The sequence below is a fragment of the Bidens hawaiensis genome, unplaced genomic scaffold (genome assembly GCF_021521415.1).
Source record: "Bidens hawaiensis isolate Kalapana, Puna unplaced genomic scaffold, B.hawaiensis_p1.1 tig00003822_1, whole genome shotgun sequence".
Taxonomy (NCBI): domain Eukaryota; kingdom Viridiplantae; phylum Streptophyta; class Magnoliopsida; order Asterales; family Asteraceae; genus Bidens; species Bidens hawaiensis.
In genome coordinates this window covers 1821333-1839342 of record NW_027491219.1, presented here as the reverse complement: position 1 = coordinate 1839342, position 18010 = coordinate 1821333, and the positions used below count along the sequence as shown (strand labels likewise).

At 39.5% G+C, this 18010-nt stretch overlaps 1 protein-coding gene across 3 annotated transcripts; it reads right to left on the bottom strand.

The window, feature by feature from the left end:
* Positions 1–2369: 2369 nt before the first annotated feature.
* On the bottom strand, positions 2370–15488 carry LOC143624506 (uncharacterized). Of its 3 annotated transcripts, XR_013152125.1 has the most exons (5): positions 14961–15488; positions 14758–14832; positions 13873–14666; positions 2544–2774; positions 2416–2448 (listed from the first exon to the last, which is right to left on the bottom strand). XR_013152125.1 is itself a non-coding variant. In XM_077095135.1 (3 exons), the coding sequence occupies exons 1-3, from the start codon at positions 15091–15093 to the stop codon at positions 14173–14175; spliced, it is 702 nt and encodes a 233-aa protein (XP_076951250.1). In that variant the 5' UTR covers positions 15094–15488; the 3' UTR covers positions 13848–14172. The 3 variants fall into 3 exon arrangements, 1 of the variants encoding a protein (XP_076951250.1); XR_013152124.1 differs by having other exon boundaries at positions 2370–2774; XM_077095135.1 differs by lacking the exons at positions 2416–2448; positions 2544–2774 and having other exon boundaries at positions 13848–14666.
* Between the last annotated feature and the right edge of the window lie 2522 nt (positions 15489–18010).

Sequence of the window (18010 nt, the reverse complement as noted above, 5' to 3'; positions counted from 1 at the left end):
AAATTAATTGTTAACGATGATTCTGATTTCGATTATGAGATTTACCAAGCGACTGTTATGCCATATATTATTCCGCCCTAAATCAAGATCGAAACGATTCATGCTCCAGACGATGATACGTATATTCTCTATCAGCAACATCAGGTTCTAATCATTCCTTGTGTTTCCCAATTATGTCTAGCATGATAATTTTATTTATTAGTTTTTGATTAAATAAATGTCGAGGCCGTTTATTATTCCTCAAACTAATGCTGAAGTTTTGTAATAATTTTCAATTACTACAAATTTAATCTGATATCTTTTTAATGTTAGGGTTAATATTTTGTTATTATTTGCCAAAGATTAATTCATTAATGCATACAAATCATTAACTGAATATACAACCATACATGGATGACTATGAGTATAAAACTATTGGTTTTTCCTTAACTTATCATCCTCACCTCTTCATTATTCTCTTTAGATTACACAAAACACGTAAGTAATATCCTTGTATAATTGTTCCTCTTATTTTCATTGTTCAATTTCCCTGTTTCTCTCTAATTTGATATATTAACAGGTGCAATGGAAATTGGATCAAAACAACATGTGGGTCAGTCAAGCAGCGTATGGTCTGATGGCTATGATGGTAAGTTACCTAGCAGTGTATTGTTATCATTATTGTAGACATATTCATCTTATTATCTTTAAAAATCCATCGCACTTTGTTGTATTAATTTTCTGTCGTAGCGATATGGTGGCATGATTGACTCCATAAAGGATCGGTTTTTATGTGTGTATGTCGCTTCTTCTATTTGTTGTAGGTTTGTATCTTATTATGTACGTAGGTGTGTTCGGTTATGTGTATCTTATCATGTTTGGTTGTCTATTTGTGTATGTTCTGTATTGCGTCTACGTTTGCTTATCTGTATCGTGTACTTCCATTGGTCCCTTTATGCCCATCTTTGATGTATGTATGTCCATTTTTTTATGTTCTGTACTGTGTGTATGTGTATATGTCCATACGTATGTGTGTATGCGTGTTCTTATTCATGTCAGTCCTCGTTTTATTTGTCGGTATGTATGCATATATGTTTGTTTGTGTGTCTGTATATATGTAGACCTGTATCTTGTATTTTCATTTTTTTTTTTGCTAAAGTAGCTTACTTATTTTTCTTGCTATTTTGTTTGAGTATAATTATTTTTACACCCGTTTACTCCTATGTTAACAGCAACTACGCATGCTCCTGAGGAGGTAACTGTGGTCACAGAGAAAGAACCCGCGGTCCTAGAAAATACATCCAATGATGTTCTTGATCTACAAGCCATAGTTACCGTAACTAACGAGCCAATATTCGGCCAGTCGACTGTTCAACAGGGAATGAACCATGAAGGTTAGACTTAATAAAGATTAATGTTTCCCGAGTTTCTTTAATGTAATGTTTACTATCATCCCCCATTTATTTGTTTATAAATAGATTTTTTAATTAATCTTAAACGCAGAAGAGGTGCAACATGTGCATCCGAACTACTGCTACACACCTGATGGTACCAAACAATGGATTGTTGTTGTCTAAGGTTTTATCTGATTGATCAGTTTTCAGTTAATCGTTAATAATTAATCTGTTAGGTTGCATGAGATAACTGTTGGTTGATTACTTGAATTCCCGGGTGTGATTTGTTTGTTAACTGCTTAATATTCATTTACTTGTTCATTGCTTAGTTCTTTAAATTCAAACTATTGCTTGTGTGATCAGCACTAAAAATTATTCACTTCATAATTAGAAATCTGTTACACGAATACATTGACCACATACTCCTTGTGATACGATACCCTACTTGCTCTAACTATTTAGAATAATTAGGTTTTTGATTGACTGGAACGACGATCATCATAGGCCCAAACTAAATGTCGGCTCATCCAAATCCTCATCATTTCCCGGCATCATATTCAACTTCGACCCACCACTACCACTCCCACCAACTGATCCACCAACACCACCAGTCCCGCAACCACTCCCGCAACCACTTACCTTGTCCACAGTATCACAGATTTCTTTAACTACTTCTGGATCACTCTAAAACTATGAGCTAATAGGTTCAGCCGCGCATACACTAACAACTTTTCTTGACGAATTTTCTCCTTTTCCTTCTGCCTTATTACTCAGCCCCTTCTCCAGTTTATTATCGTCGCTCTTACCACGACTCCCCTCTTGATTGCAAACTTCCATGTGCTGATCAGTTTCTACCCGCACCTCCATCAGATTGCTACCTTTTTTTTTCTCCACATGTACCGACATCAGTTAGCCACCCCGATTGTGTTACAACTATTTCCTTGTAGTTGTCAGCAAGTACACGTAAATATGCATTTCCTGGATACTTAGCATACGCGACTGTCATTATTTTCTCAAACTCATCCTTGCATTAGTAAATCATGTCCAACACATCCCCCATACGTTTCAACTTATCCTACATAAATATCAACAGGAAGTTTCATACATTCATTCAAACATATATCCGTTAATACGATAATCTGTAACTAAATACCGGGTTTACTTAAATACCTTAACATGAGATTTATTGACTGACTTGCTGGCCTTCTTCTTGTCTTTGGCTTTACCACTCCTCTTGCAACCTGCTACACCAACCTCCTCGACTGTACATAACCCAAAACCACCCCCAGCCATTTCAATACTCTGTCTTTCCTTCAACTTGTCCAAAGTCCAGCCAGATATCCCAATATTAAATAGTGTATGTGGTATGTTGTCACTTGTTACAGTGTCAACATAATACAACTGCAACATCAACACAAGAAATAATTACTTTCAAAACACATAACTACATAACTCGCTCACATTTATAACCTATAACATTCCAACATATTTATTAGCATCCACCAACACCAAACTAATTACGTTAACGTTAACCTACTCGTATATACATATATCAACACACCACATCCGTTTTACTACCTTCACCAGACTGTTACGTAACTATAAACTAGTTCCAATCTGTGACAATCGTCAATTTCAGGTTAACTCCGTTAACTCAACTCCGTCAATTCAAACTTAAGATCACTGAATCTATAACGCACACCTCATTACATTTAAACTAGGGTTTAAATGACGCTTAACACTTACTACATGTGTAGTCTTTCGGGAATTGCACCGAAACGCAAACGATTGGTGAATAAACGAAAAACGTCAAAACAATAATTATGTGTTAGACTTATGTGTTATGTGATAACATGGTTATAAACGTTAACCCAAGATGTAAACAAGTTAGTTTAAGCTAGTTAAGTAATACTTAGAAGTGGAGGGGCCAAAGTGCAACATAGTATTATTATAAATAATAATAATAATAATAATAATAATAAACCCTAAATCACTTTTTCTTTTCTTTTCCCCTACCCCGATCGGAACTCTCCTTCTCCCCACCCTCACGGCTGCCGCCACCTATACACACACATACAATCAAGTTCTCAAGTCTTTGATCGAAGATTAAGGTGCTAGGAAGGTATAAACGACTATCCTATGCATTCTTTATACTTAATTTTGATGTTTAATGGGTTAATTGTAAACCCTAGGGGCCGATTTCATGTGTATATGTAGTTAATATGATTGTTGTTAATTGTATGATGATTTGATAACTAGATTGGATATTGTTACATGTTAATTGCTTGTGTCTTTGATTTGAGTTCAAACAAAAACCCTAATCATGTATGTAATGTGTAATTGATGTGCATGGATAGTGTTTATGGAGTCTAGAGTGTTATATGAATGCATGATGGTCCATAGATAGTTAATATGTTGAGTTTGGATGCAAACAGTTTCTGGACAGATTGTGTTATTGATGTTTAATTGACTGTAACGAGGTGTAAATGTGAAAATTGGTTGATATTGTTGATCTACAGTAAACTAGGTTGAGTCTAGTTTCTAAAGAATATAAACTTGTAATTTTTGGACAAGTAAAGGTTAACTTTTATGATTTTACAAAAACGTTGTGCAAAGCTGAGTTGTTAGACCTGCTGTTAGGTTGTTTTGTAAATGTTATATCTCATGAACTACGAGACCAATTGGGTTGGTTCCACTTCTGGAAGTTGACCTATTGAGTTAGGAACCTAACCCAAGTGGTCTTGCTTTTATTGGATTTTTCGTTTAACGGGAATTGCAAATAACATTATGTTGCGCATGAATTTGACTGTTATGAGTTTGCTGTAATGATTTGATGATTGTGAGAAACCTATGTGGAATAAAAATATAATAAAATATGTTCTGGAAACCTAAGACATATATGCTTTTGTGATGATTTTTGGTAAATTAATTGTGATGCTGTGATCGGTGAAATAGTACAATCTTTCAAGTAGAATTTCTGTCTCGGTGAAACTAGCTGCTGAATTTTGTGAAAATGCATGAAACATGATACTTGCTATATAATTGTTATGATTTGACCAAATTGCCCTCATGGGGAATAATGGCTAGTTAATTGTTATGTGTTGACCAAATTGCCCTTACGAGGAGTAATTGCTAGTGATGTACTTTATGAATACATGACACGTAAATAATTGCTTACACATGTAACGTATCACAAATACATTGGTTAGAGTCACACACGATTCACAAACGAAACACGAAACATGTTATGTGCATAGGTATTACGTGCCTGGTCTAGAGACTCGATAATATTCCGACACTTAGAAAAATCTCTTTGTTGTTTTAGAACGCTAGAGAGAGTTTTTCTGTGACGCGCATCTTGGTGATTTAATTTGGGAATTTCTTCGCAAACAGTGAGTTTCACTTTCCCCTTTTTAAACGCTTTTCACTTGGGGGAGATAACATACTCCGAAACGCATTTAAGATTTTGTTAATATAGATTATATATCACTTGTAAAGACTAAGTGGCAAACGCGTTACCTAAAGTCCTTCATTCACATCGAACCGTTTAATATTGGATAATAGCGAGTCATTGTTGAGTAGTACTACTGGGTTTGACAAACCCCACCCAACGCTAAACTCGACTGGAGGTCGAGCGGGTGTAATCTTGGCTAAACACATACCATGGTCTGGATGACCTGGTGGCAAGGCAAATTGATAAACAGTCAGCTTCGGTGTCGAACACTTAGTGATACTTGTTTTATTGGCTAGCTACCTATAGATATATAATTGACATAACACTATCTGGTAACGCAAAACGCTGTAATGCAAAACGTTTAACGCAACACGCTGAACGCAAACGCTAAACATTTATTTTTATATAACTTGTGAACTCACCAACCTTGTGTTGACACTTTTAGTATGTTATTCTCAGGTAGCCGAGGCGGGCGCGCGGTTTAGGAACATGCATTGCTTGAAACGTTTTTAATTATGCAAAACTTATTTTAAACTATTATCATTGGGTTTTAAGTCGTCCTGCGTGACGTAACATTGTTTGCTATGGTTTTACGCTTCCGCATTTAATTACTCGTAAACGTTTTCATGGTTTTGAAACTTTATTTTATGGTTTGATTATAACTGATGATTCCGATCCTGTTAGTTCACACCCTCTGACGGTAAAACTCCGTTAGTGGATTTTGAGGGTGTGACAGATTGGTATCAGAGCCATTGGTTATAGCGAACTAGAAGCTGCATGCATACTAGACTATAACCGCGTCGACCCATTAGTTATAATGATACGCACTGCATAGATTTGTGTAGTCTTTGTTATCTTATCTCTTTACCTCTTTCACTCATACGCGCGCGCATACACGGCTTACCTGTAGGAATGTCGACGCCGCCACCCTCATCCTCATCTGATCCGATGACTCATGCTCACTGGAAGGAACCGCAGATACCTACCGCATCGCCGCCCCGTGTAGTCCCGGAACTCGAAGCTCCCGCACCGAAGAGGTACCGCCTATCCGGAGGCATATACGAAAACGACGTTAGCTGGGATTGGTACCCTAACATGATCAGACGTATGGTCTATCGCGAACAAGTTCCCCCGTTACCTCACCCGAACCATCCTGCTTATCCCAACACCCTACCACCCATAACCGAACCTGTAGAGCGAGTTCTCGCAGCTGTTGTTTCATGTTTGGAGCGTGATGTGGGTTACATGCGCTATACGAGAGCCAACGTTTCCGGACTGTTAAAAGACGGAACCGAGACTAAGGAGGAGATTGCCCGCATGGCAGCGGCAATGAAGGAAATACAAGAGGCTAGTGATCAACAGATGAAAATTATGAGAAAGATGCAAGCCGAGATGATAGACTTGCAAGAGCAACTCCAAGTAGCAAGGACCCGAACCGAGATGGCTTTAGAGCGTTGCGATGTCTTACAAATGCAAATTGCTCAGAACGCAGCAGAACCTGAGGCAGAGCCTGAGGCCGAGCCTGAGGCAGAGCCTGAAGAGGAACCTGAAGAAGATCCCGAAGAGGAGCCCGAGGAAGATCCCGAGGAGGAACCTGAAGAAGAACCGGAGGAAGAACCGGCTGAGGAAGAGGCACACTCAGAGGTGTCCTCAGACGATGACATCTGAGAATGATAACACCTAGATGTCTGGAAGAAACGCTGGACACGGTCGCGGTAACATCAACTAACCGCAGCAGAACTCCAAACCCTGTTGAATGACCATGCGGCGGCAGCTCTAGCCGCACATGTTCAAAATCAAGCTGGAGGTCCAACTGGAACGTGTACTCTCAAGAATTACCTTGACTGCAAGCCCAGTTCGTTTAAGGGCACTGAGGGAGCTATAGGCTTCCTGCGTTGGGCTGAGAAGGCCGAGTCGGCATTTGAGATGTGTAATTGTCCCCCTGCCAGTAGGGTCAAACTCGCTGCTGGAACACTTGAGGATTCTGCCCTCACTTGGTGGAATTCGATCGTACAGATCCTTGGATTGGAACTGGCTAACGCGATGAACTGGGAGGAGTTCAAGAACATGATGCGAGAGGAGTACTGTCCGAGAGAGGATATTTCGAAGTTAGAGTCAGAATTTTGGACACTGAAGATGGTGGCTCAAAAATCGAAGCCTACACTACCCGTTCTCACTAGTTAGCGGTGATGTGTCCGCGGATGGTAGATCCGCCGAGTAAGAGGATTGAAATGTATATTGATGGGTTAGCACCTCAAATTCAGGGCATGATGACGTCTTCTAGACCAGCCACGATTCAACAAGCGATCTGGTTAGCTCACAAACTGACGGATCAAGCTGTGACCCAAGGTGCGTTACCACCTAGGGGTTTAACCACTAAAGCCCGTGACAACCCGAGTAATGACAACAACAGCAACAGCAACCCGAGCAGCGGAAAGAGAAAGTTTGACAACACCAGATCCTCGTCCTCGAACCTCCCACAGCAACAACACTACCGTAAGCCCGAATTCACTCTGAGCTTTAACAACCAGAGTCACAACAACAATAACAACGGTAGCGGGCAGGGTTCGAGCGGATATGCAGGGAAATATCCGAAGTGCAATAGGTGCAACTATCATCATGTTGGCCCGTGTGACCGTGTCAAGTGTCAGAGATGCGGAAAGATGGGTCACCAGGCGAAGGAATGTAGAGGAGACCTCGCGGCAAAGGGTGCTCCTAAACCACCTATGACGACGAAGGGATGTTTCGAATGTGGGCAGGAAGGTCATTTCAGGAAAGATTGTCCCAAGCTAAAACAGAACGACAACAATGGAGGTAGTGGAAGTGGCAGTAGTGGTGGAAGCAATGGCAAAGGAAGGGCTTTTGTAATTGGGTCGGGTCAAGCCCGCAATGATCTGCACGTGGTGACTGGTAAGTTCCCTGTGAACGATTGTTTTGCTTCTGTATTGTTTGACACTGGAGCTGATAGGAGTTTTGTGTCGAAAGCCTTTAGCCAACTCTTAGACTTAACTCCAACTCCGTTAGATGCTAAGTTTCCTGTTGAATTAGCTGACGGTAAGACTATAGTAACGACTCATGTACTTGCGGGATGTAAGTTAAAACTGTCAGGTCATGTCTTTGATATCGACCTTATTCCTTTTACGATTAGTAGTTTCGATGTCGTGGTCGGCATGGACTGGTTGTCCGAGAACCGAGCGGAGATTATATGTCACGATAAGATAGTTCACATTACTACCCCTTCCGGCGAGATCATTTCGGTCCGAGGTGAGAGAAGCGGCATGACCACCAGCGTCATTACCCTCATGAAGGCGCAGAAGTATCTACGAAAGGGTCATCTGGCAATTTTGGCGCAGATTGTTGAGAAACCCGCGGAGGAGAAGCGAATTGAAGATATACCTGTTGTGCGAGATTTTCCGGAAGTTTTCCAGGAGGATTTGCCTGGACTCCCTCCTATACGACAAGTCGAATTTCAAATCGAGTTGACCCCCGGTGCAGCACCCATAGCACGAGCCCCGTATCGGCTCGCACCGGCGGAGCTTCAGGAACTGTCCACTCAGTTGCAAGATTTGTTGGATAAGGGCTTTATCCGACCTAGCTCATCGCCATGGGGAGCCCCTGTCTTGTTTGTCCGAAAGAAGGACGGGACTTTCCGCATGTGTATCGACTACCGGGAGTTGAACAAGGTGACGGTCAAGAACCGTTATCCTTTACCTCGAATTGATGATTTTTTTGACCAGCTTCAAGGATCGAGTTACTACTCGAAGATCGATCTGCGATCTGGTTATCACCAACTAAGAGTGCGCGAAGAAGATATTTCAAAGACGGCTTTCAGAACACGGTATGGTCACTACGAGTTTTTGGTTATGCCTTTTGGCATGACCAACGCACCAGCCGTATTTATGGATCTCATGAATCGAGTATGCAAGGCGTACCTCGACAAGTTTGTGATTGTTTTCATTGATGATATTCTTGTCTACTCCAAGAACGAAGCTGACCATGAAGAACACTTAAGGGTAATTCTGGAATTATTGAAGAAGGAAAAACTGTATGCTAAACTCTCGAAATGTGAGTTTTGGCTTCGCGAGGTTCACTTTTTAGGACATGTGATCAACGAGAATGGTATCCATGTCGATCCCGGTAAGGTAGAGGCCATCAAAAGCTGGGAAGCACCTAAGACTTCGACTGAGGTGCGGCAATTCCTAGGACTGGCCGGCTACTACCAGCGTTTCATCGAGGGATTTTCAAAGATTGCTCAACCCCTCACCGCTTTGACTCACAAGGGCACCAAGTACAATTGGGGTGACGCGCAAGAATCCGCTTTTCAACTGTTGAAAACCAAATTCTGTAGCGCCCCTATTCTAGCCCTCCCCGAGGGAACGGAGAATTTTGAGGTACACTGTGACGCATCGATACAAGGTCTCGGTTGTGTGCTGATGCAACTCGAGAAGGTGATAGCTTATGCCTCTCGACAACTACGGGTTCACGAGAAGAACTACACGACCCATGATTTGGAACTCGGAGCTGTGGTGTTTGCCTTTAAGATATGGAGGCATTACTTGTACGGTACCAAGTTTACCATTTACACCGACCACAAGAGTCTCCAGCATATCTACGATCAGAAGGAGCTGAACATGCGACAGCGTCGTTGGGTCGAGCTGCTTAAAGATTACGATTGTGCCATCAAGTACCACCCTGGCAAGGCCAATGTAGTGGCCGACGCTCTCAGCAGAAAAGAAACAGATAAACCCAGACGAGTGCGAGCATTGCAACTCACGATTCATGCAAACTTACCCGACCAGATTCGCAATGCCCAACTCGAAGCTTTGAAAGATGATAATCTTCCATCGGAACTCATGCGGGGCATGAACAAGCAACTTGAAACCAGATCGGACGGGGTCCGATATTTTGAGAACCGGATTTGGGTTCCACGGTTCGGAGAGTTGAGAACTCTGGTAATGGACGAGGCACACAAGTCCCGATATTCTATCCACCCTGGCTCAGATAAAATGTATCATGATTTAAAGGCACTTTACTGGTGGCCGAACATGAAAGCCGACATCGCCACATACGTGAGTAAATGCTTGACTTGTGCCAGAGTCAAAATAGAATACCAGAAACCATCTAGTCTACTGCAACAACCGGAACTCCCAATGTGGAAATGGGAACACATTTCAATGGATTTTATCACGGGTTTACCTAAGACACCGACGGGATGCGATACCATCTGGGTGATCGTTGACCGGTTGACTAAGTCTGCACACTTCTTAGCGATTAAAGAATCGGACAAAATGGAAAGACTGACTCGCGTCTACATGAAGGAAGTAGTGTCTAGACACGGAGTGCCTGTCTCAATCATTTCTGATCGAGATTCTCGTTTCACTTCGCACTTTTGGAAGTCGCTGCAAAGCGCACTAGGCACCCGTCTTGATATGAGCACAGCATACCATCCTCAGACGGATGGGCAAAGTGAACGAACTATTCAGACCCTGGAGGATATGTTGCGTGCATGCGTGTTGGATTTCGGAAAAAGTTGGGAACCTCACTTACCTTTGGTAGAGTTTTCGTATAATAACAGCTACCACGCAAGTATTAAAGCAGCGCCGTTTGAAGCGCTGTACGGACGGAAGTGTCGATCACCACTCTGCTGGGCAGAGGTGGGTGACAGCCAAATCACTGGTCCAGAACTGGTACTCGAAACTTCGGAAAAGATTGTTCAAATCCGAAATCGCATGGCAGCAGCACGAGATCGCCAAAAGAGTTACGCCGACAAGCGCCGAAAGCCTCTCGAATTTCAAGTGAATGACCAAGTGTTACTCAAAGTCTCACCTTGGAAAGGTGTGGTTCGCTTTGGTAAGCGAAACAAACTCAACCCACGATATGTTGGTCCCTATCGAATAACTGAGCGCATTGGTCCGGTGGCATACCGACTGGACCTACCAACAGAACTCAGTGGCGTACATAATGTATTCCACGTGTCCAATTTGAAGAAATGCCTGTCCGATGAAACACAAGTAGTCCCTTTGGATGAACTACAAGTTGATGAACAATTGCGCTTCATTGAAGAACCAGTTAAGGTTTTGGATTGGGAAACCAAAACGCTCAAGCACAGCAAAATTCCAATCATTAAAGTTCGTTGGAACTCGAGACGTGGACCGGAGTTCACGTGGGAACGCGAGGATCAAATGATGAAAAAGTATCCTCACCTTTTTGAAGGGCTAACCAAACACAGAAAACCGCGAAACCCGACAAACCGTCAGAAATCACCGGAGGTATGAATTAAATTTCGGGATGAAATTTCTTTCTACTAGGGGATGATATGACAAAATGAAAATTTTTCTTACTTTTTCAGACACTCATCACGACTTGACTCAAATTTTCGGGACGGAAATTCTTTAACATGGGAATGATATGACAATCGTCAATTTCAGGTTAACTCCGTTAACTCAACTCCGTCAATTCAAACTTAAGATCACAGAATCTATAACGCACACCTCATTACATTTAAACTAGGGTTTAAATGACGCTTAACACTTACTACATGTGTAGTCTTTCGGGAATTGCACCGAAACGCAAACGAGTTGACGCAAACGATTGGTGAATAAACGAAAAATGTCAAAACAATAATTATGTGTTAGACTTATGTGTTATGTGATAACATGGTTATAAACGTTAACTCAAGATGTAAACAAGTTAGTTTAAGCTAGTTAAGTAATACTTAGAAGTGGAGGGGCCAAAGTGCAACATAGTATTATTATAAATAATAATAATAATAATAAACCCTAAATCACTTTTTCTTTTCTTTTCCCCTACCCCGATCGGAACTCTCCTTCTCCCCACCCTCACGGCTGCCGCCACCTATACACACACATACAATCAAGTTCTCAAGTCTTTGATCGAAGATTAAGGTGTTAGGAAGGTATAAACGACTATCCTATGCATTCTTTATACTTAATTTTGATGTTTAATGGGTTAATTGTAAACCCTAGGGGCCGATTTCATGTGTATATGTAGTTAATATGATTGTTGTTAATTGTATGATGATTTGATAACTAGATTGGATATTGTTACATGTTAATTGCTTGTGTCTTTGATTTGAGTTCAAACAAAAACCCTAATCATGTATGTAATGTGTAATTGATGTGCATGGATAGTGTTTATGGAGTCTAGAGTGTTATATGAATGCATGATGGTCCATAGATAGTTAATATGTTGAGTTTGGATGCAAACAGTTTCTGGACAGATTGTGTTATTGATGTTTAATTGACTGTAACGAGGTGTAAATGTGAAAATTGGTTGATATTGTTGATCTACAGTAAACTAGGTTGAGTCTAGTTTCTAAAGAATATAAACTTGTAATTTTTGGACAAGTAAAGGTTAACTTTTATGATTTTACAAAAACGTTGTGCAAAGCTGAGTTGTTAGACCTGCTGTTAGGTTGTTTTGTAAATGTTATATCTCATGAACTAGGAGACCAATTGGGTTGGTTCCACTTCTGGAAGTTGACCTATTGAGTTAGGAACCTAACCCAAGTGGTCTTGCATTTATTGGATTTTTCGTTTAACGGGAATTGCAAATAACATTATGTTGCGCATGAATTTGACTATTATGAGTTTGCTGTAATGATTTGATGATTGTGAGAAACCTATGTGGAATAAAAATATAATAAAATATGTTCTAGAAACCTAAGACATATATGCTTTTGTGATGATTTTTGATAAATTAATTGTGATGCTGTGATCGGTGAGATAGTACAATCTTTCAAGTAGAATTTCTGTCTCGGTGAAACTAGCTGCTGAATTTTGTGAAAATGCATGAAGCATGATACTTGCTATATAATTGTTATGATTTGACCAAATTGCCCTCATGGGGAATAATGGCTAGTTAATTGTTATGTGTTGACCAAATTGCCCTTACGAGGAGTAATTGCTAGTGATGTACTTTATGAATACATGACACGTAAATAATTGCTTACACATGTAACGTATCACAAATACATTGGTTAGAGTCACACACGATTCACAAACGAAACACGAAACATGTTATGTGCATAGGTATTATGTGCCGGATCTAGAGACTTGATAATATTCCGACACTTAGAAAAATCTCTTTGTTGTTTTAGAACGCTAGAGAGAGTTTTTCTGTGACGCGCATCTTGGTGATTTAATTTGGGAATTTCTTCGCAAACAGTGAGTTTCACTTTCCCCTTTTTAAACGCTTTTCACTTGGGGGAGATAACATACTCCGAAACGCATTTAAGATTTTGTTAATATAGATTATATATCACTTGTAAAGACTAAGTGGCAAACGCGTTAACTAAAGTCCTTCATTCATATCGAATTGTTTAATATTGGATAATAGCGAGTCATTGTTGAGTAGTACTACTGGGTTTGACAAACCCCACCCAACGCTAAACTCGACTGGAGGTCGAGCGGGTGTAATCTTGGCTAAACACATACCATGGTCTGGATGACCTGGTGGCAAGGCAAATTGATAAACAGTCAGCTTCGGTGTCGAACACTTAGTGATACTTGTTTTATAGGCTAGCTACCTATAGATATATAATTGACATAACACTATCTGGTAACGTAAAACGCTGTAACGCAAAACGCAACACGCTGAACGCAAACGCTAAACATTTATTTTTATATAACTTGTGAACTCACCAACCTTGTGTTGACACTTTTAGTATGTTATTCTCAGGTAGCCGAGGCGGGCGCGCGGTTTAGGAACATGCATTGCTTGAAACGTTTTTAATTATGCAAAACTTATTTTAAACTATTATCATTGGGTTTTAATTCGTCCTGCGTGTCGTAACATTGTTTGCTATGGTTTTACGCTTCCGCATTTAATTACTCGTAAACGTTTTCATGGTTTTGAAACTTTATTTTATGGTTTGATTATAACTGATGATTCCGATCCTGTTAGTTCACACCCTCTGACGGTAAAACTCCGTTAGTGGATTTTGAGGGTGTGACACAATCAACTTCACAAACATTAGTCAACATACTATACTGCAAATTACCATTAAAGTGTTAGTTAACTTACACTAAGAATCGTCAACGGCCCGAGAAAGTAAGCCTTCCGCTCATCACGCTTCCATTTGTCTGTACACTCTCTAAGACTCCGGTATATAACCTCACACCAATCAATCCTCTTGAAATCAAACTCCTTACTAAAGCATGGTAGGAACGCCTTCAGACATTTACCGTTGCCAGAACACTCAACCATGGTTGCAATGAAGAGCATCATAAAATCCACCTTAAAGGACCAACCCGCTTCATCATACTCCCCTAATCTACTGTCTATATCCGGGGGGCTCACATCACCTTTACCGTGAACAGCTTTCTATGTTTTACTTGCGATTATTACGGACTTGGCATCATCCGACTTTGCAATTACAATACCCACGTTTGGTAACCCCGTCAACGCATGAATACCAGACTTTGTTATTTTTATTCCACCTTCGGTAAGTTTCAAAGTCATTGTGGTGGTATCAAGATTATCCACCACATAGTACCCCAAGTTACCCGGTATACCGTCCACCGTCATCGTTAAAAACTTACCAAAACCCATTGCCTCCACACATTCCTTTTGTTCTTTCGAAAGTTTTTTCATCGCGTTACACAAAGAGTGTGGAGACGATCTCGTCCTAATACTTGGCACGTCATACTTCTCTTGCTTCGGCTTTCTTTTAAATTTCTCTTGTTTTGGAACGAGTAGGTCCTGATTACCTACTACTACCGTAGGTTTCTCGTTCACAAAGTCGTCATCAACATCCATTACTCTCTTGGACGCCCCACCCCCACCATGAGATCCACCTTGATCATCTGGAACTTCGCCTACCATTAAAAATAAAAATTAGTGAACATCCATATAAATATATGCAACTAACAAAACGGTCGACATGCATTTCATACGAAATACACATACCTCTCGGTTTCTTCGCAGCCGGCGAACGTTGTCCTTTCAGCACATTCTTGGTTGCCGAAACGTTTTCCACGTTACCTACACACACATTTAGTTGTTAACATATACTGATGGAATCACTAACACAACACCACCATTAATTGCTATAAAAAAATCCATGATTTTTAAAATACACAAAACAAACGATTAACCACAAAAAAACAAACCTTCACTCATACGATTACTCTCCTCCTCCATGTCAACATCAATTGGGTTCCTCTCATCATTCACAAACTTTGAAAAGCTAATTCTCTTCGCAATCCGTTCACTTTTCCTCTCTACACAACATAAACTAAACATATATTAACAAAACTCACCGAACACATTACGAAACTATTATGTTCATAACCAACACAAACGAACATATTAACAACTTACTTGACGACATTGTAAGCCCTGGCTTTATCCGCTTAGTACCTGCGACACAAACCTAACTATCAATTTCATATTTATCCTCTTTAATCACCTACACAGCACTTTCATACACAAACACAATACAAACACGTCAAACAATACCATATCTACATACAATAGATTACATTACAAAACCTACAAAGTAGCACCAACAGGTGTACAAAAAACCAAAGACCTCGCTAGCTTACGCATCTACACATAACACTCATGTTGACCTACTTATTATGAGCATGACGTTTTCCCATGACTGACAACATGTACAACACATAGTACGACCCAATTTTTCCATCTCACCTGACAAACTATTGCCTCCACAAACTTCACAAACCTTCCAAGTACGCAACACAACAAACATAAACACCCGAATCACCCATCTACACAACACCTAATAACTAATGGACACAACCATACATATAGAGAACCCAAATACTCGGTTAGAAAAGCATAGATCATCATCAATTATATTATCATAACAGAGGATACATCACCATCAAGACCGTCTTAAGCTACAACTAACACAATCATAGCATCAACAACGAGCTACATCTTACATAATCAAACGGCCAACATAACAACAACAACTATAAACAACTTATGAACATACCTTCGAAACCTTTTGAAGCTTTTGACCAAAAAAAGAACCAACAAAACCCCCCAACTCGACTGGACGAACAAGGGCAAACAACTGATTAGCTCCATTCGATTCTTATACTAACTCGATTGTAATCAAGAATTTTAATTCTAACGATTGTGTATCTCGATCGGATATGGGAGAGGATTTTGTGGCTAGATTATTGTATAATTGGTGCCTTAAAATATCTGTGATATTTGAGATGATTTGGTGCATCGATTCTTGTGTAGCCATAATTGAGTTCACCAGATTGTATTAGTTGAAATTGTGTGGGATAGTTGGCGCCTAGTTTATGGGGTTTAGGTTACAGAGTGAAACAAGGGGTAATTAAACCAATTCCATTTTAATGGCTACACTTAATTTACTAGTTTACCCCCTCTATCAATAAAAACTGGTTATAAGTTGCTTTTATTTACTAATATGCCATCCTATAACATCCACCATTGATCTTTATAATCAATGGTTGTGATCTACTTCTCGCACTTCTCTCTACAAGATTACTTCTCGCAAGATCCATCCCCTATATATATATATATATATTATGATATTGTATGGTAGTTTTAGATACATTTTGTTACATATCTAATGTTAACCCGTGTGTAACACGGTTACTATCCTAGTATTATAATATTATTAAAGATAGATTTGACTATTATATACTTTTTTGATAAAAGAGAAACATGTATAATATATATATAAGGTGGGCCCAATACACCATAATACACCATAAGCTATCTTCTTCCTTCTCGCCTTAGAAGCATCCGCTTCTGATTTCTTGAAATTCTTTTTATCTAAATTATTCGTTGTCTCCCGGTTCCGTCGATATTCGAGAGGTACTGTAATATAATTTCAGGGTAACGCTATACATAAAACTTTAAAAAATTTAAAATTTTCTACTTCACTGGAAAAGTTGAGGGGTAGCGGATGCTACCCTAGCCCGTGAACTGAACCCGCCCCTGTATGGTTGGAAATGATATAAGGATTCCAATGTGAATATTGTTACTTTTCTTGGACATTCATGTATCAATATTAACAGAGTTACAGACGACTAGGCCTTCGTAGCAGCTTGAATGAATGTGTCGGATAACAACGCGGTTGAAAACAACCTATTTTGGACAGCTATTTTAGCGGCATTTCAATAAAATTTTGAATAAGCCAATTGCACGGTACAAGATAGGACACACCACAAGAGACATGTATTTAATCATTGCATGAACTTTCTAAAACTTATCCCATCACTCAGGCTGTTCATGTTCAACATGATTATTCCAACACTGAGTCTTCTGATATTGAGGTTAATATTTTTTAAACTTAGTATTTTAATTTAAGTTTTAGTGAATGTAAAATTTTATTTTATTTTTATATTAATTACTAGGTTAGAACCTGTGTAATACACGGGCTAGTAATAAATATAAATAATAAAATTTAATATTTCATATAATTACAAACATTTTCTATTATTATGAATCACAATAATAATATTATAAATAAAAAGTAATAATAACTCACTAACTTTGTCATATACTTGCATTCTCACCACCCTCTTTTGCAACCTAAATCAACACTAATAACAATTATTGATATCCAAAATCATGAGTGCGGTGGCCAAATCATGAGTGCGGTGGCCTAACACACAAAAAGTCGTTCGAAAAAAAAGATGCAACTTATTTAGTTTGCATTTAAATATCACCACTGAAACTTTCTTGTTGTCAGAATTATCATGTGGAGGTATTCTTGTGCACGAAGAATTCCGCTATGTAAAGCCTACAATCAAATAGAAAATAGTTAGTCAAACATACATTTTTTTTGCAATGCGTAAGTCCTACTCAACCCGTTATTTGAACATAAGAAACCCATTATTTGAACATAAGAAACCCATTTCACTTGTTACTAGAAACCCATCCAAACCCCGAGAACTCATGATTCTTCCCCTAAATAGTCAACCTTCATAGTTTATCAGGATCCCATAATGTTGACAAACTTATGAGAATTCCGAATATAAAGTGTTGACTTTTACATTAGTCATCTCATGTTGGTGTGTTTAGGTTGCAACTTGTTTATAGCCTTTATATAAATAAGCAGGTTATTGAACTGAATAACGAACAAATCCGAAATATTAAATGATCAAAAAGTTTTTCGTCATAATTTTCGTGATATGCTGAGTGAAACTAT